Below are 22628 nucleotides of genomic sequence, written 5' to 3' on the forward strand. Positions count from 1 at the left end.
TGGGATCGAGCCCCGCATCGGGCTCTCTGCTCAGTGGGGAGCCTGCTTCCTCCTCTCTCTCTGCCTGCCTCTCTGTCTGCTTGTGATCTCTCTATCAAATAAATAAATAAAATCTTTAAAAAAAAAAAAGATTTTATTTATTTATTTGACAGACAGAGATTACAAGTAGGCAGAGAAGCAGTCAGAGAGAGGGGGAGGCAGGCTCCCCGCTGAGCAGAGAGCCCGATGCGGGGCTCCATCCCAGGACCCTGGGATCATGACCTGAGCCGAAAGCAGAGGCCTTAACCCACTGAGCCACCCAGGCGCCACTTGTTTTGTTTTGTTTTAAAGATTTTATTTTATTTGAGAGAGAGAGATTGAGAAGGGGGAGGGTCAGAGGAAGAAGCAGACTACCTGCTGAGCGGGGAGCCCAGTGCGGGACTCAATTCTGGAATTCCAGGATCGTGATCTGATCTGAAGGCAGTCGCTTAACCAACTGAGCCTTCCAGGCACCCCTTAATTTGTTTCTAACCAATGTCTTACTGGATATTGAAGTTTGTGTCTTTCATCACTACAAGCAGCACTGCTGGGAACACCTTCCCAGTATTTAGACACAAAGACACAAGTTATTACCTAGCCTGGGTGTTCTGAACTTTTTTTTTGTGCTGTGGCTCCCTGGGCAGTCTGGTGAAGTTTGCAGACCCCTTCGTAGAACCATGATCTGAAATGCTCACGGGAAAAATAACATAGGATTCCAAAGAGAATAATTATACTGAAATACGGTACCTAAATATTTACAGAACGTGTGGGTTTTTTCATGAATGCATTGAAATAACGACTTAATAGGGTCTGATAAAAATCTAATTTTGAAGTAGCGATGAGTGCAGATGACATTTTGAGATATCAGCAGCTATAGTGTGCTGGGAAAATACTAGAGTTTACTGCTAACGTTATTGTGATTTATTTCCATTGTTTGTAATTGACGTGAATATGACTTTTCAATAGAGATGAGTGAAAATGTATTTTATCTGTCATGGACCCTGAACATTTTCTACATGCTAAAGTCCTATAAGTCAAACTCCTGGGCAAAGGGGATGCACATGGCTTTAAAGCCTTTCGATGTCTGCAGCCAAAAATTGGCCCTGAAAAGGTCCTACCTCCCAGCAGCCATCTGTGAGGGCATTTGTTCCCCACACCCATGTCAGGGAGAGCCACTTGGAATGCCATCGGCCATTTTCATGAGACCTCTTCCCTAAGGGAGAACCAGGGAGCAGACGGGCGGGACATGCTCGGCACAGTCCTGGTCCTCCCCTTAAAGGCTGAGGGGATGGAGTCCTTTCTTTGAGGAGGGATCTTAGGTAGTAGAAGGGATAACATGCTGTGTGACAGATGTGGACTGCCAGGGACAAGTAGGCACTGGTGATGGGAGCATGGTTGGGCACTGCATGTGGGAAGTTATGCGGAGGTGCCCATTGACGTTTAACAGGCAGGGACCCTTTGATCCAGAAGTTCTTTTTTAGGAATTTACCCAGCGATTAGATTAAATTTGCACAGGCGCGTAAAGGTAAAGACAGGAGATAGTTGCGGCATTCCTGTTTTCAGTTGTAAATGTCTGGTGACCTAAGTGTAGGTTGATGGTAAGGGCCCGGTAAAATGAGTTACGGGGGCGGATCGTCTGATAGCAAATGAGGCATGTGCTCCTGTGGAAGCACCCCAGGCTGGTAGGATTGCTTAGAAAAAGAGGAAGGTACCAAACAGTGTTAAAAAGTTGTACTGGGGCTATTGGCGGTTGAGGGTTTAGACGCACTTCCCCCGTGTGCTCAGGTGATCTCTAGGCAAGAAACTGCTCATGGAGTTTCGTCTGGGGAAGGGGACTGAGCTGGCAGGGGCTAGAAATGGGAGGGAGACTTCCCTGCACACGCACAGCCTCTGAATGCTTTGGAGTTTTTCGTCACGTGCGGGTATCGCCGCTTAGTTTTTAAAGTAACATTCGCTACATATGAAAGAGCATGAGAAACGCAGTGAGGAGGTTCGGTGCATGAGACCTGGAGCTAGTCTGATTCTCCGGGACCAGCTGAGAGTCTCTGGGCCAGTTAGGTCCCCTCTCTGGGCCTCAGAGCCCTTACTGGAAAATCCGAACGGTGCTGGGAGTGAGGATTCTGTGAGGAGTCTGTGGCAAGTGCTCCCAGCAGAGCAGGGCACACGGGACACTCTCAGTAAGTTTTAGGGTCACAGACGTGAAGGAATAATAACAAAACCAACAGGTTGTGAATCGCATCTTTAAAAAACATGTATATACTGGTCTTAATAGTTTGGAGGGAATTTTCGTTTTTATTTATTTTGATCTGATTTTTTTTTTAAGTTTGTTTATTTACTTATTTATTTTGAGATCTCTACACCCAAGGTGGAGCTTGAACTCTTGACCCCAAGATCAGGAGTCACACACTGTGCTGACTGAGCCAGTTTGTAGTGTCCCTGATCAGATTATTTAAATGGACTTATGGGTGGGATCAGGGGAGGGGTGGCTTTCCGAGCCAGATGGAGGTGGAGCTGCGTGGGGAAACCCATTCCTGTGGCTTAAAGCAGCAGCTCCGTGCCATCCAGGCAAGAGCCTCACCTGTGCTGGCATCTCTGTGCTGACCTGCAAGGTGCATGGTTGTCATGCCCACCTCCCAGTGCCGTCTCCTGGGAGCCACGGTCACAAGGTCATCTCTGCTGTGGCTGCCTCCCTGACCACTTGGCTTTCCTGTTGCAGATGTGGATGATGAGTATGAGGATGAGGACCAGTGGGAGGACGGAGCAGAAGACATTCTAGAGAAAGGTGTGTGGGGGCCCCACCTCTGCAAAACTGCTTTGGGGTGTGACCTAGAGGGTCTTGAGAGCCCATCCCCCACCCATGCCCTGCACCCCCCCACCCCCTCCTCACCTCGCTTCTTTCTGTCGTTGCCAGAGAGACCAGCTCTGTACCCTTTTCCTTTTAGGCCCATGAGTTGGGGGGTGGGGGTTGTGGGTGGTGGGTATGGTGGGAAGAGGACTCTGGGATCCCAGGGCCCCAGTGAATCCCTTCTGGGGGTTGTAGGGGGTGGGCTCTGTCCCAAGGTACCCCCCACTTCCTGGGCCAGTGCCCCCACTTCCCTGTTATTTTCCGTTTTGTGCGCCTCATACATTTCGGCTTCTCCCCCAACCACCTGGTGCCTGGCCTTTACTTTTGATTTTCAACCTTCCTGTGTCCCTCCCTTCCCCTTCCCCCAACCCATTGGTTGATTTCGCTGCTATAATTTGGCTCATACTTTGTCTGCCCTCGCCCACCACCACCACCACCACCACCACCACCACCACCTCCTCTTCCTCCAAGTAGAAGAGATTGAAGGTAAGAATCTGGAAACTGTGATTCCCCGGCCCTTCTCCCATATCCTGACATCTCCTTCCTGCCCACAGCACCCTCCCTCCACCCCTGACCCTGTCTGGCCCTGGGGGCTCTGACTCATAGAGGGTCCAGAATCAGGGAGTTCTGAGGTCAGGTCTGCAGCCGTTGGCCTGGGGAAGTGTGTATGTGTTTATGTGTACGTGTGAGCGTTGTGGGCCACAGGGATGGTGAGGGGGTGGGATGGATTTCAGGGCGTACTCAGTGGCTGTGAGATGGGGAATGGCTGGATGCCCCCACCTATTGGGCCCTGTCCCCCAAGTCTTTTTTGTGAGAAGCAGGATTGCTGAGCAGGACAGAGTAGTGGGCGAGGGTTGAGAGTTCCTTAGTGAGGTGTCTCCTGCCCCAGGGCCCAACTCCGGCCCTCTCGGCCCCCATCACTTCCTCCAGGCCCCTGCCTTTCATCTCCTCTTACCCTATCTGCCCATTTTTCTGCAGCCTCCAATATCGATAATGTTGTCCTGGATGAAGACCGTTCTGGGGCTCGCCGCCTACAAAACCTCTGGAGGTAAGTAGGGAGGTGAAAGGGTGAGACTGCCTCCCAGGGGAGATCTGGGGGCAGGTCAGCCCACCCTTCTCTCCACAGCCTTTCATTCATGTTTGCTTTCCCCCTTCACACTCCAGGGATCAGCGAGAGGAAGAACTGGGAGAGTATTACATGAAGAAATATGCCAAATCGTCTGTGGGAGAGACGTAAGGGCGCGGGGGTGGGGGCGGGTGGTCCCTTTTCCAGAAGGGTCAGGCCTCTAACAGAGCATCACGCCCCTTCCCAACTGCTGTCCTCTCTCCAGGGTGTATGGAGGATCTGACGAGCTCTCGGATGACATCACCCAGCAACAGCTGCTCCCAGGAGTCAAGTAAGGGGGGGTGGCCTGGGCTGAGACGGGGGAATCTTGTGTGGGGGTGATGTGCATCTGCAGGCACAGAGTGGTCAATGGTGGGGACTAGTGGTAAGTTGGCACTCGACCTCTTTCTCCTGCTTATGGTTGGAAGGAAGGAGAAGGAGAGGTGGGTGGAGGGAGAGGAAGAAGGATGGTGTGGTGATTCGGATCTTTTGTGATAAAGCCATTTCACTGGCTTCCTTTTCCTCTCCTGTCTAGGGATCCAAATCTGTGGACTGTCAAATGTAAGGTGTGTCCTCTGAGAGGCTGGGGAGTGGGGGAGGTGGCCTTGTCAGAGCTCATGCTCTTTCTGTCCTGGGTCTCATTGGCCTGTCAGTCTCTCGGTCCTTTCTCTGCCTGGTCATCTCCCACCTCCCAGCCCCCTACCCACCTCTGCTGCTCTTCCTTACTCACTGTCTCCCACCCTGTCCGTCTTGCTGCCCATCCCTCTTGCTCCCTACCTCCTCTTCTCCTGCTCCTCTCTCTCTCTTTCTAGTCTATTTTATCTTTCTTGCCTGGTGACTTTGTCTGCCTTGCTGCTGTCTCTTGCCCCTTTCGTGTGTCCGTCCTTCATGTCCTCATCTCTCTGAAGTCTCTCTGTCTTTCTTTCAGATTGGGGAGGAACGGGCCACAGCCATTTCCTTGATGCGCAAGTTCATTGCCTACCAGTTCACAGACACGGTAGGTCGGGTAGGCAAGCAGCTTGGAAAAGAGAGAGTGAACCCCAGAGGGAGGGACAGTATAGGTCCAAGGGTACTAGGTGCCCATTACGAGCTGCTTTAGCTAAAACTGTCCCTCCCTGGATTGAAGGGCTCCTCAGTGCCTGACAGAGGTGCCGTCTTCACTGTCTGCATTCCTGGCAGGGGCCGGCAGCCCCGAGCCTTTCCTGAGTGAGCTCTGCCTGTTCACCAACCCTGTTTGGCCGCTGTCACCCTTTCACTGTTTGGAGGAGTCCTAGGGTGGAACAGTGTGGCTGAGCAGGTCAGGGGACAGGCCTGTCCGGAGGAGAATTCCTCCCTTCTCTCCTTATGTAGTCATCACATAGCCACTGAACCCCTGCTCTGGACGGGTGTCTGCCCTGGGAGGCGCTTTGACCTTGCTGGAGCCCGTTCTGCCCCTTCAGGGCTTACTCACAGCCCACAGTGCATGCAGAGGCTGCATTAAGTTCCCAGATCTTTCTTTAGGCTGTTAGAGTTTGAATCCTGCCCCTGCTGCGTCCTGGCCCTGTGACCTTGATCAAGCCACGTCCCTTTTCTGGGTGTCCTGCTTGCCCCTCAGCATCATTAGGATCAAATAGCTCTGGACATGTCCAGCTTTCAGCTGGGACTCGTCTTGTAGCTTGTGTTCAATAAATACAGTTATTGTCGGAGGCGTAATTGTCAGTTTGGGAACAGGGGCGAGCCCTAGGAAGGGTATACTCAAAACTCAGGAAACAGGGCATTCCTGCTAACCCTGTGCTGGCTGCTGATGCTCTCCCGTACTATGCTCCGTGTTAGGCCGAGTGTACTGCTTTTACCTACTGAGGCAGTGGGTGTGTGTCTGTGGGGCCGAGTGGATAGTTGTAGGATTTGCAGATCATTTGAAGTACACTCAAACCACGATCATGTGTTCTGGGCAGAATTCTAGTACCATCTGAGTTACAACTGATTATTGTTTTTGTTTTTGATGGCCAAAGTAGTATGTGCGTATTGTAGATGGCCAGACCTCTTTCCCTGAGTCCCAGATTTTAGAAGGAATTACTGTTGGTGTGTGTCTTTCTGGGTCATCTTCTCTGCAAGTCAAAAAATGTCAGGTTTTTTTTTTTTTCTTTTTAAAGAAAATGGTATTACATGGTATGTATATTATTCTGTAGTGAGCCTTTTGCCAATGCCTTAATCTTCTCATGCCCGGTAAATATAAGGTGGTTTCCATTTTCTGCTATCACAAACAACGCTGAAACAATTTAGTTGTTTCTTTTTTAGTAGAGGTATAATTTACATACTGTAAAATCCAGGGTCATGGTATATGATCTTTCTTAAATGTTGCTGAATCCAGTTCTATTTTATTTTTTAATTTTTTAATTATTTACTATTACTATTTTTTTAAGATTTTATTTGACAGAGCGAGAGAGGGAACACAAGCAGGGGGAGTGGGAGAGGAAGAAGCAGGCTTTCCACTGAGCAGGGAGCCTGATGTGGGGCTCGATCCCAGGATCCTGGAATCATGACCTGAGCCAAAGGCAGCTGCTTAATGACTGAGCCACCCAGGCACCCCGTAGTCTGTAGTTTGTTTGTTTGTTTCTTCTTTTTAAAGATTTTACTTATTTAACAGAGATTAAAGTAGGCAGAGAGGCAGACAGAAAGGGGGGAAGCAGGCTCCCTATTGAGCAGAGAGCCTGATGCAGGGCTCGATCCCAGGAACCTGAGCCAAAGGCAGACACTTAACCCACTGAGCCACCCAGGCGCCCCCAGTCTTTAGTTTCTTAACGACGTCTGTTTTTGGTATCAGGTTAATATTAGATCCATAGGATGAGTTGGGAAACGTTCCTCTTCTAAAAGGAGTTTGTGAAGGATTGAAGTTATTAAAACATTGGGTAGAGGGCTCCTGGGTGGCTCAGTTGGTTAAGTGAGTGCCTTTGACTCAGGTCATGATCTCAGGGTCCTGGGATCAGTGCCCTAAGGTGGCGGTCGGGGGTGGGGATGGGGGGGGGGTCCCTACTCAGCGGGGAGTCTGCTTCTCCCTCTGATCCCTCTCCTCTCATGCACGTGCTCTCTGTCTCAAATAAATAAATAAAATCTTTTTAAAAAGTAAATTAAAAAAAAATAAAACATTGGGTAGAGGGGCGCCTGGGTGGTTCAGTCAGTTAAGTGTTTGCTGTTGGCTCAAGTCATGATCCTAGGGTCCTGGGATTGAGCCCCATGCTGGGTTTCCCTGCTCAGTGGAGAGCCTGCTTCTCCCTCTCCTGCTCCTCCCACCACCGCTCATGCTAGCTGTCTCTTTCTCTCCCTCCCTTGCGCCTACTCTATCTCAAATAAATAAAATCCTTTAAAAACTTAAAAAAAAAAAAAATTGGGACAAATTCACCAGTGAAGCTCTCTAGTCCTGGTTCTGTGTATGCATATGTGTTGAGATTTTTTCTATTACTAATTCATTATCTTTACTTCTTGTAGGTCTATTCAGATTTTCTATTTATTTCTGAGTCAGTTTTGTTAATGTATGTCTTTCTACAGAAAACATTCGTTTCATTGAGGTTATCTAATCTGTTGGTGTACACTTCTTCACACTCTTGCTTCATAGTCCTGTCAGGTTGGTGGTAATGACCTTTCTTCCATTCCTGATTTTAGTAATTTGAGTCTTGAGTGACTTGAGTCTCTTGTCTCTTTCTTGGTCAGTCTGGCTAAAGGTTTGTCAAATTTGTTAGTCTTTTCAAAGAACCAGCTTTTGGTTTTGATGGACTTCTGTATTTCTATTCCCGCTTTTATTTATTTCCACTCTGTTATTTCTTTGCTTCTGCTTGCTTGGGGTTTAGTTTTCTTTTCCTTTTCTAGTTTCTTTCTGTTTTTTTTTTTAAGAGGCGGGAAGGGCCAGAGGGAGAACGAGAGAGAGAATCTCAAGCAGGTTCCATGCCTGGCACGGAGCCTAGCATGGGCCTCGATCCAACAACTTTGAGATCATGACCTGAGTGGAAATGAAGAGTTGGACACTTAACAGACTTAACCAGGCGCCCCTCTTTTTTAGTTTCTTAAAGGTGGAAGTTTAGGTTATTGATGTGAGATTTCTCTCTCTTTCTTTTTTTCTTTCTAGACTTTATTTATTTGAATCAGAGAGTGAGTAAGAGCATGAGCAGGCAGAGAGAGAAGGAGAAGCAGGCTTCTCACTGAGCAGAGAGCCAGATGTGGGGCTGTACCCCAGGACCCTGCTATGACCTGAGCCGAAGGTATACGCTTAACCAGCTGAGCCACTCAGGCACCCCTAGACATTTTTCTTTTTTACAGCTGTAAATTTACAGCACAGCTCTTTCACATCCTGTAAGTTTTAGTGTTTTTATCTTCATTCATCTCAAAATACTTTCTAATTTCCCTTGTAATTCTTAGGTTTTTTTGTTTTAAATATTTTATTTTTAGGGATGCCTGGGTGGCTTGGTGGTTAAGCCTTTACCTTCGGCTCAGGTCATGATCCCCAGGTCCTGGGATCAAGCCCCGTGTTGGCTCCCTTCTCAGTGGGAAGCCTGCTTCTCCCTCTCCCACTCCCTCTTCTTCTGCTGTCTCTCTGTCGACCAAATAAATAGAATCTTTAAATAAATATAATATAATCTTTAAAATAAATAGAGGGCGCCTGGGTGGCTCAGTGGGTTAAAGCGTCTTCCTTCGGCTTGGGTCGTGATCTCAGGGTCCTGGGATTGAGCCCCGCATCAGGCTCTCTGCTCAGCAGGGAGCCTACTTCCTCCTCTCTCTCTGCCTACTTGTGATCTCTGTCTCTGTCAAATAAATGAATAAAATCTTTTAAAAAATAAAAAATAAATAGATGATACAGTATTTTATTTTTAAGTAATCTCTGCACCCAGTGTAGGGCTTGAACCCTTAACCCCCAAGATTAAGAGTCACACACTTTACCCATTGAGCCATCCAGGCACTCTGTAATTCTTACGTTTGATCCATTGGTTACTTAGTGTATTTCCATACAATTTTGAATTTTCTAAATCTGTTACTGATTTCTAATTTCACTTGCATGTGGTTGGAGAGTGTATCTCATATAATTTCAATTCTTTTACAGTTGTTGAGACTTAACTTAATGGCCTAACATATGGTTTATCCTGGAGAGTATTAAGTGTGCCATAAGAGTATACATACTGGTGACGTTCAACAGAGTTTTGTCTGTAGATGCATGTGTGGTCTGGTCGGTTTATAGGGTTGCTCAAGTGCTCTGTTTCCGTGTTGTTCTTCTGTCTAGTCCTGTCTATTTTTGAAAGTGGGGTCTTGTCCCCAGTTCTTATTAGTGAACTGTCAGTTTCTCCTTTTTTTTTTATTATTTTTTTATTTTTTAAAGATTTTATTTATTTATTTCACAGAGATCACAAGTAGGCAGAGAAGCAGGCAGAGAGAGAGGAGGAAGCAGGCTCCCCGCCGAGCAGAGAGCCCGATGCGGGGCTCGATCCCAGGACCCTGGGATCATGACCTGAGCCGAAGGCAGAGGTTTTAATCCACTGAGCCACCCAGGCGCCCCTCTCCTTTTATTTCTGTTGCTTTTTGCCTTTTGTTTTTTGAGTTTCTGTTGTTACGTTCATATGTATTTGTACTTCTTGTATCTTCTTGAACGATTGAACGGTTTATCAGTATAAAATGTCTTTTTTTATCTCTGGTAGCTTTTGTCTTAAAATGTGTTCTGTTTGCTGTTAGTATAGTCATTCCAGTTCTCTTCCGTCCATTTATTTTTTACATGTAGTATACACTGTTTACCTTTCCTTCTTTCTTTCTTTTTTTTTTTTTTTTCCTTTAAAGACAGCATGCTTGCAGGGAGGTGGGGAGGGGCAAAGGGAGAGAGAGAATCTCAAGCAGGCTTCGCACCCAGTGTGGAGTCCCAACGCAGGGCTCGATCTCACAGCCCTGAGATCATGACCTGAGCCGGTATCAAGAGTCAGACACTTAACCCACTGAGCTGCCCAGGTGCCCCTGTGTTGGTTACCTTTCCATGTCACTACATACAGATTCATTAGTTTGTAAGTTCTACGTTATATTTCATGGAATGGTTATGGTGTAGTTTGACAATTCCCTCTTGAGGACATTTACAAATGTCCAGTCTTATTTGTTTGCTGTAATCAGTAACTCTGCCACAGACATCCTCGTGTCTGGTCATTGCACGGATGTTTCTGTGGGATAAATTCCCGGAAGAGCGGGCACTGTTATGGCAGCTATCACTGTTTGTGGCACTCCTGTCTCACTGTCTCTTGCCGCGGGCTCGGCCCTGCAGCCCCTGCAGATTAAGTCAGTGGTGGCGCCAGAGCACGTGAAGGGCTACATCTACGTGGAGGCCTACAAGCAGACGCACGTGAAGCAGGCCATCGAGGGTGTGGGCAACCTGCGGCTCGGCTACTGGAACCAGCAGATGGTGCCCATCAAGGAGATGACAGACGTGCTCAAAGTTGTGAAGGAGGTGGCCAACCTGAAGCCAAAATCCTGGGTCCGCCTCAAGAGGGGCATCTATAAGGACGACATCGCCCAGGTGCCAGGGCTGGGGGCAGGGCAGGGAGGCTGAGGGGCCAGGGCTCGCTGCTGTCACACTCCTGCTTTCCTGTGCCCCTCCCTTTTCATTGAAATGGATGAACATCATCTGTGCATGTTCAAAGCACAGGGAGTAAGATCTGAAGGAGGTGAGGGAGGGAGCCTTGTAAGGAAGAGAGTTGCAGCAGAAGGAACAGCATGCACATAGGTCCGCCCTAGCTGAAGCAGAATGCCCCAGAGTGAGAGTAACAGGAGGAGAGCCCAGGGAGGGGACTGTGCCTGTGGCCTGTCATAGGGCTTTGGCTTCTACTAGAGATGGAGGGATGTGGCGGGACTTGGATTTTAATAGGATTGCTCTGACAGCTTCTTGGAGGATAGATTCCTGGTTCTCAGGCAGGGACAGTATTGCCCGCAGGGCACTGTTCTTGGTTGTGTCAATTGAGGAGCGAGTTGTTCCAGCATCTAGTGGATAGAAGCCAGGATCGATGCTAATGTCCTGCAGTGTAGGGGACAGCGCCCTGCAATAAAGAATTACCTGGCCGTCAAACCCTGGGCTGGACTGGATGGGGCCACAGGAGCATGGAGACCAGCAAGGAGACCCCTGCCATAGTCCTGGCGGCAGGTGATGGTGGGACAGGCCCAGGGTGGCAGCAGGGAGGAGGAGGATAAGGTCAGTTTCTGAAGACAGAGCTAACAGGGGTTGGTAGCACAATGGAGATGGATGGAAGAGTAAGAGGGAGCCCAGAATGACTCCCAGGCTGTGTGCCAGAGTAGAAGGAATGATGGAGTGGGAGAAGACCGGGCAAGGAGCAGACTCGGGAGCCGGCAGGAGGTTGGTTGTGGTTGTGCTAGACTTGAGGGGCCTTTCGGACGTCCGCGGAGAGGTGTCAAGCAAGTAGTAGGTATTTTGCTTCTCAGCTGAGGGGAGACAGGCTAGAGAGAATGCAGGGAATTCTCAGGAGTGTGATTTCTTCCCCATCACCCGCTTTCCTGCCCTTCCTGTGTCTGGGATGGGGGAGGGAAGACCAGGGCCCTCCTGACCACCCCCCTCTCCTCAGGTGGATTATGTGGAGCCCAGCCAAAACACCATCTCCTTGAAGATGATCCCCCGCATTGACTACGACCGCATCAAGGCCCGCATGAGCTTGGTACCAGGGGGACGCCCTGTGGCCCATGGGCGGGGAGGATGCCTGATCCTTGCTGGTGGCTGAGCCCTCCTCCTCCACCCTTCCCACCCGCGCCCCCTTTCCTCCACAGAAAGACTGGTTTGCCAAAAGGAAGAAGTTTAAGCGGCCTCCACAGAGGCTGTTTGATGCCGAGAAGATCAGGTGAGTGTCCTTGGGGCCTGGCTGGGTGAGGTCCCCTGAGCTGTGACGCAGAGTGTGCCTCCGGGCTCCCCTGCAGGGTTGGGCCCCCCTGACCCATCCTTGGTTTTCTTTGCAACTGGTCAGCTTGGCAGCATCACCTCAGCCGAGTTATTGAACATCCTGGGCCTCGGGCTCCTCTGCTATAACCACCAGCAGGGATGCCCCCTGCCTCCTGGGATTGTCATGAGCGTCAGATAAGTTAATGTGTACGTGTACCCCGAATAGCACATGGCCCCAGTATCACGGACGTGTCAGGCATCCCTCGGCATATCAGGCTTTGTGAGGTCTTTTTCCCTGACATCCTGATGTCTGGACAGTGGAGACAGGACTGCAGAGCCCTTCCCCATCAGGGGGTGTCCCTCACCCTCCCCAGCTGGAGGGAGCTTTGGAGCAGCCCAGTGACCCCAGTGTTCTAGGGCTAACCAGAAGGCTCCTGATGGGGAGGACGGGAGACGAGGAGACAGAGGAACGTGAACCACTGGTCCTGTTCTAGAACCCCTTGTCAGCCACCAGATGGTTTTTCATGCCTTTAAAGGGGAATTATAGAACACCTTTTGAGCTGCATCCCAGGACTTGGCTATTACTTCACATGCCTGAATTAGACCCCTACCCCCCTGCTGTCCACTTGACCAGACCCTGCCCGGCCCCGCCCACAGAGCTTGCTCTGGCTTCTGCCAAACTCAACACACCGAGAAGAGGATCAAGTGGCAGGAAGAGCTCGCCGTGCTCCCCCACACTTCCTTTTTGGGAGTGGGGCAGGCTTTCCCTTCTCACTGTAGAAGCGTGGGCCAGAACTGAATGTTGCCCACCCACATGCAGGGCCGGAGAGTTAGGGCAGAGCCTTGGGAGTCCCAGGACCCGAATTCGAATCCAGACTCAGACCATCCTAGCCAGGAGGTGTGCCCCATGCGCGCTTCACTCCCTCATTTCCTTGGGAAATGCAGGGCATGTGAGTTACGTCACAGGCTTTGGGGGCAGTCTGAAAGGTGTATGGCCCGGCCAGGCGCAGGCTGAGTGCTCCATGCATGAGAACCATTGACATGGTCCAATATTGTGTCGAGCTAGTATTTCACCGAGTGCCTCCGGTGTGCAGGCTGCTGCTCTGGGAGACTAGCAGTGAGTGGAAAAGGTGAGACTCCTGTCCTTCGGGAGTGGCCGTTCTGGTCAGGGAGATGCATCAGATGGTAGCTCGTCGGAGGGTGAGCTGCGCTGTGCTGAGCGGTCACACAGGAGAGAGCACAGGGAGTGCAGGGACAGGACACTCGGCCAGGAGGGCACGCAGTGGGGCGGGATGGGGAGCGGTCCTGTGATCCTTCCCCCTCTGCCAGCAAAGGAGCCTGAGGCTTAGCAAGATTCTCTACTTAGTTCCCCTCCCAATCTTCTCTCCCCCACAAAATCCCAGGTCCCTTGGCGGCGATGTTGCCTCCGATGGTGACTTCCTCATCTTCGAGGGGAACCGTTACAGCCGGAAGGGCTTTCTCTTCAAGAGCTTTGCCATGTCTGCTGTGGTGAGGGTCCCGAGGGGCATCTTGCTTACCATGCTGGGGAGCCGGGAGGCCAGGCTTTCTCTCCCTCCTTCAGTCCAGGCCCCAGAGCAGGGGGTTATCGGGGTCTGTCCTGGACAATCTTCTGAGTCAGGAGTGTAGGAGTGTCCCTGTGGAAATAAATCTCACCATCTGGCTCCCTTGGCTGGGCTGTGACACTGACCTTCGTCTACTTTCTCCTCTTCCCCTTGTCTCTTGGGGCTCAGATCACGGAGGGTGTGAAGCCCACGCTCTCTGAGCTGGAGAAGTTTGAGGACCAGCCGGAGGGTATTGACCTTGAGGTCGTGACTGAGAGCACAGGTATTTGGTCTCTGGTGGTAACTCAGGCCAAAGAGGAGGGGGCGGCTCATGGCAGGCACCCCCAAGTCAGCCATGCACCTGCCCCTGCAGGGAAGGAGAGGGAGCACAACTTCCAGCCTGGGGACAACGTGGAGGTGTGTGAGGGTGAACTCATCAACCTGCAGGGCAAGATTCTCAGCGTGGACGGCAACAAGATCACCATCATGCCCAAGCACGAGGACCTCAAGGTGGGCACCCTGCTACCTATATGTATGGGTCGGGTTGAGAGCAGGGTGTAGTCTGGAGTAATCTGAGGGGGCTGCCTGGTTTGTGTTTGCTGTAAGGGTGCGTGTGTCTGAGTCTTTGTGTCCGTGTGAGGGTTTGTCCAGGCTAGCTAGCATGGTGTGTCTGGGGTGAGGCTTTCTCTGGCTAGGTCTGAGGAAGTGTCTTGGGGACCAGCTTTCTGTGTGTGGAGTAAAGGGGTGTCCAGGCTGATACCACGAGTCTGAGGTGAGCTGTCTCTGGGGCAGTCTGAGGGTTGTCCAGGCGGCCTACAGGAGTCTGTGGTTGGGTGCTGAGCCTGGAGTGGGTCTTGGAAAGGTTTTCTGAGAATATGAGTGGCTTCTGGAAACGGTGAGGCAGGCAGGCTGTGGTGGCTTCCCTTCCCCGGCTCAGCGTCCCCACACCTGGTCCCCAGGACATGCTGGAGTTCCCAGCCCAGGAACTTCGGAAGTACTTTAAAATGGGGGACCACGTGAAGGTGATTGCTGGCCGATTTGAGGGTGACACAGGTCTCATTGTGCGAGTGGAAGAGAACTTCGTCATCCTCTTCTCTGACCTCACCATGCATGAGGTAGGTGAGGGGAGGGGAAGCAGCGTGGAATGTGCCAGGGAGACCCAGGCCGAGGACCTGCTGGGACCCTGCTTCACCCCTTTCCTGTTTCCCATAGCTGAAGGTGCTCCCCCGGGACCTGCAGCTCTGCTCAGAGACAGCATCGGGCGTGGATGTGGGGGGCCAGCATGAGTGGGGGGAACTGGTGCAGCTGGACCCCCAGACCGTGGGTGTCATCGTGCGACTGGAGCGGGAGACCTTCCAGGTGTGTGTGTTGTACTCAGTGGCGGGGCTTCCTTGTAGGGGTCTCCCTCTCCCTTGAGCTCCTCTCATCCTGGGAGGTGGTGGAGTGTGGTAGCCATGAACCCAGACTGTTCTGGGGGGCTGATCAGGGCTGTCAGCCCAGGTTGGCTCTGTGGTGTTGGGCAAGTGACAGGTCATTGACTCTCTTCATGCGTGTTTCATACCCTGTAAAACAGAGAAATAGTAGCATGCACTTCATTTGTTATGACTGAGGCCCTGAGATCAAATATGTAAATCTAGATGCTTGCTCAGGGCTGGGGACTGCAGGTGCCCTCCTCCACTCCACCCATACCCAGTGCACGTGGGAGTCAGAGCCTAATGCTTAGGACCCTGGACTTTGATTCATACCTGGGCCCTGTTGCTCCATGCTGTGTGATGCTGGGCTAGTGACTCACCCTCTCTCAGCCTGAGAGTCCTGTGTCGTCCCCCCACCCCCACCCCCCGCCCGCCGCCTGTGTAAAATGGGAATCATCATGATTCAGGGAAGTTTTGAGGCTTCAGTGAAATATTGTGTGAAGAATTTAGTAGGGGGCCTGGCACACAGTGATGGGTAAACATTATGTTAACATCTACTTCTACTTCTACATCTACATCTACTTCTCCATCCATTTCTCAGGTCCCTGATGCTTAGTCGGGATGGACTGTCCTCCCTAAAGGCATTTTGGAATGACTGGGAACATTTTTGTTTGACCCAGTGCCTGGGCGGTGGTGCCCTGAGACTGCCAGGGAGTTTGGACTTCTGCAGAGCTTGGGACGGTCTTCTGCAAGGAAGGATTGTCCCGCCTTAGGGAAACCCTGCTCCACGTCACCCCTTTGTACTCTCACGGCTCAGCATCCCCCTCTCCATCTGTAGGTGCTGAACATGTATGGGAAGGTGGTGACTGTCAGGCATCAGGCTGTGACGCGGAAGAAGGACAATCGCTTTGCCGTGGCCCTGGACTCAGAACAGAATAACATTCATGTGAAGGACATCGTCAAGGTCATTGACGGCCCCCACTCAGTGAGTATAAGCTCCCGCCCATCCAGCCTGCTTGAAACTGCTAGAGTGGGCCACAGCCCCAAGAGTGACCATCCTTTCCCCATCCAGGGCCGGGAGGGCGAAATTCGCCATCTCTTCCGCAGCTTTGCCTTCTTGCACTGCAAGAAACTGGTGGAGAACGGGGGCATGTTTGTTTGCAAGACCCGCCACCTTGTCCTGGCAGGGGGCTCCAAGGTATGGCGGGTGCAGTCCCTGGCCCTTGGGTTCCTGGCCTTCCCTGGCCCTAGCAGCAATGAGAATGGGCTTGTTGGGGATTAGGAGGGCACGTGTCAGGCTCAGGTCCTTGGCAGAGTTTAGTGAGATTCCAAGCTTTTTACCAAATCATTCATCCATTCAGTTTTTTTGAGCACCTGACAGGTGCCTTGCCACTGGAGATACACCAGCGAATAAGGTGAACATGTGTGCGCTTCTAGAGCTGCTAGCCGGAGACGAGCAGATGAGTAAATACAGATGTGGTGCTTATGAGGCGGGGACAAACACCATGAAGGAGAGTAGAACAGAAGAGGGAGAGAGAATCGTGGGGGGGTGCTGCCTTAGAGGGAGAAGGTGCAGGAAAGGCCTTGAGATGACACCCGAGCACAGACCTGAACGAAGGGACCCAGAGCTGTGCGAATGTTTCTGGGGAGCAGCAAATGTAGATGAGGTGGGACATGGGAAAGCTGCACAGAAGCAGGCAACAGGAAATGAGGCCCAGACTCTGGGGAGCTGGGAGCAGGAGCTGGTCCTTAGGGTCCTACGCACGGGGTGAGCAATTCTTCTGACCCCGGCCAGGGGAGGACCGGGCCTCTTGATTGACAGGCCCACAGTGGCATGGGGGTGGCAGTTTCCCCAAAGGGAAATTGAGGCATCATCACCAGAAGGAGCAAGGGATGGCCTCCAGGCCAGTTCAGGCAGGAGCTATTCCCAAATGGAGGCAGGCGGTGGCCTGGGGGAGCCATCCCTCAGGCTCCTGCCTGCCCGTTCACTGCTCATCCCTTCCGTAGCCCCGAGATGTGACCAACTTCACAGTGGGCGGCTTTGCCCCCATGAGCCCTCGGATCAGCAGTCCCATGCACCCCAGCGCTGGAGGTGAGAGCGAGTTGGGCAAGGGTGGGGCTGGGGACTGAGGGAGGGAGATCATTCAGCCCACACTCTTCTGGGTGCCTGCTCCGCTGGCCTGGCCATGATGGGGTTCTTGGCTCACATTGACCAGGACCCTCCCCGACCCCGCAGCCCCCAGTGGCAGCCAGGGCGGTCATGGTGGTGCAGGCTGCCCAGAGGAAGCTCCTAAACCCGGGGTGTGCCTTGGGGGAGTCAAGCCAGGGCAGAGGAGGCTTGAGGGTGCTCTGTCTGTAGACACAGCATGTAGGGGAGGACATGGCCTTAGGAACTGGTGACGTTATCCTTCTTCCCTAGGTCAGCGTGGTGGCTTTGGCAGCCCCGGTGGTGGCAGCGGAGGCATGAGCAGGGGCCGGGGGCGGAGAGACAACGAGCTCATAGGGCAGACCGTGCGCATCTCCCAGGGGCCCTACAAAGGTGACCTTGAGGGCCATGTGGGAGGCCTGAGGAGGGGCATGGCGGGGCACCCCACCCAGCTTGATGTCCTGTCTCTCGCCAGGCTACATTGGTGTGGTGAAGGATGCCACTGAGTCCACAGCCCGCGTGGAGCTGCACTCCACCTGCCAGACCATTTCTGTGGACCGTCAGCGGCTCACCACGGTGTACGCACTGGGGCAGTGTGGGGCCGGGGGTGGGGGTTGTTAGGTGGCCAGAGGGCCCTCCTCACCCCACTGGTTTTCTGTGTCCACAGGGGCTCGCGGCGCCCGGGAGGCATGACCTCCACCTACGGGCGGACACCCATGTACGGCTCCCAGACGCCAATGTACGGCTCTGGCTCCCGTACACCCATGTATGGCTCTCAAACGCCTCTCCAGGATGGTGAGCTTGCCTGGGGACAGGGATGAGGGGTGATGTGGCGGGGCGTAGAGACAGGGCGGAACAGATGAACACCTCTCCCACTCTCCCGTTTTAGGCAGCCGCACCCCGCATTACGGTTCACAGACACCCCTGCATGATGGCAGCCGTACTCCTGCTCAGAGTGGGGCCTGGGACCCCAACAATCCCAACACGCCATCCCGGTGAGGATTGGGGGGTGGGGACAGGGTTCCCTGAGCCTGTGTGTGCAAGTGGTTATGCTGGGTGTCTGCGGAGTGGAGGGGTCCGAATGGCCCTCCCTGAATTCTCTGCTCCCCGCCCGGGGCTGCTTATGTGCGAAGGGGTAGGTGGGGCTGGGGCTGGGGGTCAGATAGTGTCCAGTCCCCACCGGAGTAGCCTGCTGTGGTTAAGACCTGGGCTCCAAGACAGATTTGTGTAATCAAAGTCATGTGACCAGATTTGTGACCTTGGGCGGCAGCCTTGTCTCTGCCTCCCAGTCTGAGCTGTGAAATGGAGGCCTCTGGACGGGGCTGTTGTGAGGTGTCCAGTGCTGTTCTGGAAGCATTTGCTGCATTGCTGTGATCACCGCAGTCATTCTCAACAGACTTCTCTCTCCAACAGGGCGGAGGAAGAATATGAGTATGCCTTTGACGATGAGCCCACCCCATCCCCACAGGCCTATGGGGGCACCCCCAATCCCCAAACACCCGGCTATCCCGACCCCTCATCCCCACAGGTCAACCCTCAGTACAACCCACAGACGCCAGGGACGCCAGCCATGTGAGTCCACTGGGGCTGACCCTAATCAGACCTTGCCCCGACCCTCCCCACTGCCATTACCTTCTTCTCTTCAACACCATCCCCAGCAAGTGCCCCTTTCTGTCTCTGAGTCTCCAGGTACAACACAGACCAGTTCTCCCCCTATGCCGCCCCCTCTCCGCAAGGCTCCTACCAGCCCAGCCCCAGCCCCCAGAGCTACCACCAGGTGGCGCCAAGCCCAGCAGGGTACCAGAACACCCACTCTCCAGCCAGCTACCATCCCACACCCTCCCCCATGGCCTATCAGGTATTGACCGGCTTGTGTGTCCTTAAGGGCGGTGGTCTACGGTGGGCCAGGGTGGCGCAGTGGTTGGTTCAGCTATCAACTGTTGGTTTCGGCTCAGGTTGTGATCTCAGGGTCTTGAGACTGACTAAGCCCTGTGTCAGGCTCCAAACTCAGCGGGGAAGTCTGCTAAAGTTTCTTTCCCTTCCTCTGCCCCTCCCTGCACTCGAATGCTCACTCTCTCTCACTCTCTCTCTCAAATATATCTTTAAAAAAGGGGGGGATGGTTTAGAATGGGCCTTAGGTCTGTGGGGACAGCCAAGCTAGATGACGTAGTCCCAACAATGCTGTCCCCCTTTCACTCACAGGCCAGTCCCAGCCCGAGCCCTGTTGGCTACAGTCCGATGACACCCGGAGCCCCTTCCCCTGGGGGCTACAACCCGCACACACCAGGCTCAGGCATTGAGCAGAACTCCAGCGACTGGGTAACCACAGACATCCAGGTGAAGGTGCGGGACACCTACCTGGATACGCAGGTGGTGGGGCAGACAGGAGTCATCCGCAGCGTCACAGTAAGTGGGGCCCAGGCTGGGGGGTGGGCAGTTGTCCTCTCCTTTGGGATCCCCAATCTCTGTGGCCACTGGGTTTCTGTTTTTAATCACCTAACCACGTTCTCCAGTACTCGTTTATAACTGGAAAAGTGGGTGTGGCAGGACTGGCCTGCAGGCCCCACAGGGCATAGCTGGGGCCTTCCCAGCATGGAGCAGTGACTGGCACCCAGGGACTAGGTTACTCTTTAACATAGTCCTCTGCGACCAGTTCCATAACAGGGACTGCGTGTTCTGCCAGGCACCCCACCCCTGCTGCAGCCTTTCCATTCTTCACTGTCACCAAGTTCTCTGCAGCCTCAGGGCCTTTGCTCATCACTTTCCTCTGACTAGGACGCTCTTCCTTCTATCCTCTTACTAGTAAACTGCTAATCATCCTTCAGGGAAACCTTTTGGGGTATCTCAGATCTGTCTCTTTTAAGTCCATGTAATGTTTTTCATGTTACTTACCTGCTGCCTAAAAGCTTAAAGTTGACTCAGGGCTGATTCTTTGGTTACTAAGCCTGTGTTTCATTCCTAAGTAAGTAGCCTTAGTTCCTAGATGAGGGGCCAAGAGCGTGCTGGCCTTCCAGTAAATATTATTTGAATTAAACACCAGGGACCAAGACAGCTCCAGGCCTTGCCGTCACATAGTTCACATTCTGGTTGAGGAGGCAGACATGTCCCCAAAGAAAGAGAGCCTGAGTGACCAGAGCTGGGACACAGGAAGCCCCAAGGGCAAAGGGAGCTATGGGAACCTAGAGGAGGCACCCTTACTTAACTTTGGAGGGGCTTGCGGGCTGCTTCCTGGAGAATGAGGTGTCTGCACCAAGACCTGAAGAACGAATAGAAGTAACCCAAGAGAAGTGGCTGGGGAGGGGCTCAGTGTGTCTCAGAAAGGGACACACTGAGGCCTGGTGATGAAGGAAAGCCTGGCACATGTGGGGAGCTGAAGTATGTTCATTGTGGCTGGAACATAGCCTAGGGGGAAGGGGAGTGACAAGGCCGGAGAAGTGACTGAGCCAGGTTGTGTGGCAGACTGGGGACCTTGGACCGTGTCCTGAGGAAGCTAAGCAGGCAGAGCAGTGGTGGGATCAGGTCTGTGGTTTGGAATTAATTCACTATGTTGCTGTAGCAGGGATGGACTAGGGAGCTGAGACGGAGGGCTGTGAGCCTCGGGGGGAGGTCAGCCCGCCCTGTGAGGCAGTGAGGAAGAGAGGAGAGAGGTGGCAGAGACCCTCAGGAGGCCAAATGAACACACGTCAGAGCTGGAGGTTGTTGGTGAAAGAGCTGACCAACATGAGGCCAGAGCTCCGGGCAGGCACTAGGGAGTGGGAGGACATCCCTGAGATAAATGCGCGGGCCTGGGGCGGGGGGAAAGATGAGGCCCGAGTGGGGACTTGAAGAGTCAAGTGCTGAGCAGCAGTCTCTTTTGGCCTGAGTCCGCTTCATTATGGTGCTTCCCATGCTGGCCCGATCACGCCGTCCCCACACACCACAGGCCCAGGAACCAGGCCTAGCTTTTAGGCTCTCCTGCCCGTGTCACCTTGGGAAAGTGACTTGTTGGAATGAGCCCTGAGCCCATGCCCCCTGCGTGCGGGCAGTAGTCCTACACTGGAAACAGGCCAGGCTGACCGGGCTGTCCCTGCCCACAGGGAGGCATGTGCTCTGTGTACCTAAAGGACAGTGAGAAGGTGGTCAGCATCTCCAGCGAGCACTTGGAGCCCATCACCCCCACCAAGAACAACAAGGTAATGGGGGGCCAGGAGGCGTGGGGGCCTGGGGCTGCTGATGCGGAGCCTGACCCTGTGTCCCTCCGCCCAGGTGAAGGTCATCCTGGGTGAGGACCGGGAAGCCACAGGGGTCCTGTTGAGCATCGACGGTGAGGATGGCATCGTCCGCATGGACCTTGACGAGCAGCTCAAGATCCTCAATCTTCGCTTCCTGGGGAAGCTCCTGGAGGCCTGAAAAGTGCGGGGCGGGCGGACCTTGGCGGATACCTGGCAGGCAGGGAGCATCCCTCCTAACTTCCCTGGCCCTCGGCTCTGACGCAGGGTCTGGGGCCCGGACCAGGGCTAATGTGGTTGTTCAGGACTTCCTTTATTTTTCTTTCTGGGTTCCTGTCTCCCTTTCTGGTGTTCATGGGAATCAGAGTAGAGTCTGGGGGAGGGTCCCCACCTTCTGCACCCTCCCTTCCACAGCTAGCTTTTGTGTTAATGGTCTTTCAATAAAAAGCTGTTTGGTCAAAAGTGGTGTGTGTGTGTGTCAGTGTTTCGTAAGTGGGGTCATTTGCAGACCCCACTTACTTCCTGAGCAAATAACTGGATGGTACCTAAGCCTCAGTTTCCCCATCTAGAAAATGATACTGCCCATGCCAGAGGGCTCTTCAGGATGAATGTATGAGACACTGGAAAGAGATTATTAGGACAGAGCCTACCTGTGATTGAAGTTTCATCTCTTTCTGTTACGTGAAGTGAAAATCTGTAACTCTCCAGGAAAACCTAAATTCCCCCTATGGTGCAGGATACCACAGCTGATGGGGGTTCTCTCCCTGGAGCCCACAAACCAGTGACACCAGAACTGCTGTGGCCTGTCTCATGGCTTGGGGGTGGAGATGGGGAGCAAGGTAGAGAATGGGGCTTGTTAGTACCTTGACCTTTCTTACCTGACAAAAGACAAATGTCTTTTTTTTTTTTTAAATAAATGCAATATAAAATGTATTATAAAATACTTCAGATATTCAAAAAAGAAATTACAACACCCGGAACACCCATGTCCACCACCCAGCTTAGGAAACAGTACGTAGCAGATAGGACCCACTTGAAGCAGCAGCCCCAGGCCATTCCCCTCCAGCGGAGAATGCTCAAAAGCCTGACCTCAGTATTTATCCCTAAATGTCACATGGTCGTCTTTCCATGTTTTGTTCCAAGTTTACATAAGCCTTATCTTACTTTCCTCCAAGTAAGGAGGGAGATTCTTCGTCGCTACCTGTACCCGGCTGAGGCCTCGCTGAAATGGCTGGCTTTCCAGACCCTTCCTTAGAAGCTCATGGGAGGAGGAGCAAAAAAGAGCTCTGAGGACTGGAGAGAAGGCTGATTCGGCCTCCAGTCTTCACTTGGGGGAAGAGTTCGGGAAGGGCTGGCTTTCGGTCCGCTTCCTGGACGGCCCCCCTCTGGGCAAGACGGACTAGCTCGCGGCTTTTCGCCTTCAGGACACCATCCGCAGCCACAGGGTCCGTAC

At 52.8% G+C, this 22628-nt stretch overlaps 1 protein-coding gene across 4 annotated transcripts in view; it reads left to right on the forward strand.

The window, feature by feature from the left end:
• SUPT5H (SPT5 homolog, DSIF elongation factor subunit) overlaps positions 1–21637 on the forward strand; it is a 28099-nt gene extending 6462 nt beyond the window's left edge. For 3 of the 4 annotated variants that reach the window (XM_032842043.1, XM_032842044.1, XM_032842045.1), the window contains exons 4-30: positions 2735–2800; positions 3338–3349; positions 3842–3911; positions 4028–4096; positions 4195–4260; positions 4504–4534; positions 4897–4965; positions 10231–10482; positions 11540–11629; positions 11739–11809; positions 13251–13356; positions 13599–13692; positions 13783–13919; positions 14369–14524; positions 14622–14768; positions 15660–15806; positions 15894–16019; positions 16829–16913; positions 17241–17360; positions 17443–17545; positions 17635–17762; positions 17857–17962; positions 18381–18539; positions 18657–18825; positions 19170–19373; positions 21044–21139; positions 21213–21637. In XM_032842043.1, coding sequence (XP_032697934.1) covers positions 2735–2800; positions 3338–3349; positions 3842–3911; positions 4028–4096; positions 4195–4260; positions 4504–4534; positions 4897–4965; positions 10231–10482; positions 11540–11629; positions 11739–11809; positions 13251–13356; positions 13599–13692; positions 13783–13919; positions 14369–14524; positions 14622–14768; positions 15660–15806; positions 15894–16019; positions 16829–16913; positions 17241–17360; positions 17443–17545; positions 17635–17762; positions 17857–17962; positions 18381–18539; positions 18657–18825; positions 19170–19373; positions 21044–21139; positions 21213–21356 — 3023 coding nt within the window. In that variant the 3' untranslated portion in view covers positions 21357–21637. The remainder of the gene's footprint in view (positions 1–2734; positions 2801–3337; positions 3350–3841; positions 3912–4027; positions 4097–4194; positions 4261–4503; positions 4535–4896; positions 4966–10230; positions 10483–11539; positions 11630–11738; positions 11810–13250; positions 13357–13598; positions 13693–13782; positions 13920–14368; positions 14525–14621; positions 14769–15659; positions 15807–15893; positions 16020–16828; positions 16914–17240; positions 17361–17442; positions 17546–17634; positions 17763–17856; positions 17963–18380; positions 18540–18656; positions 18826–19169; positions 19374–21043; positions 21140–21212) is intronic. The other variant, XM_032842042.1, reaches the window with a different exon arrangement.
• The last annotated feature ends 991 nt before the right edge of the window (positions 21638–22628 follow it).

This window comes from Lontra canadensis, unplaced genomic scaffold (assembly GCF_010015895.1).
Source record: "Lontra canadensis isolate GAN:19392208 unplaced genomic scaffold, GSC_riverotter_1.0 scaffold125, whole genome shotgun sequence".
Classification (NCBI taxonomy): Eukaryota; Metazoa; Chordata; class Mammalia; order Carnivora; family Mustelidae; genus Lontra; species Lontra canadensis.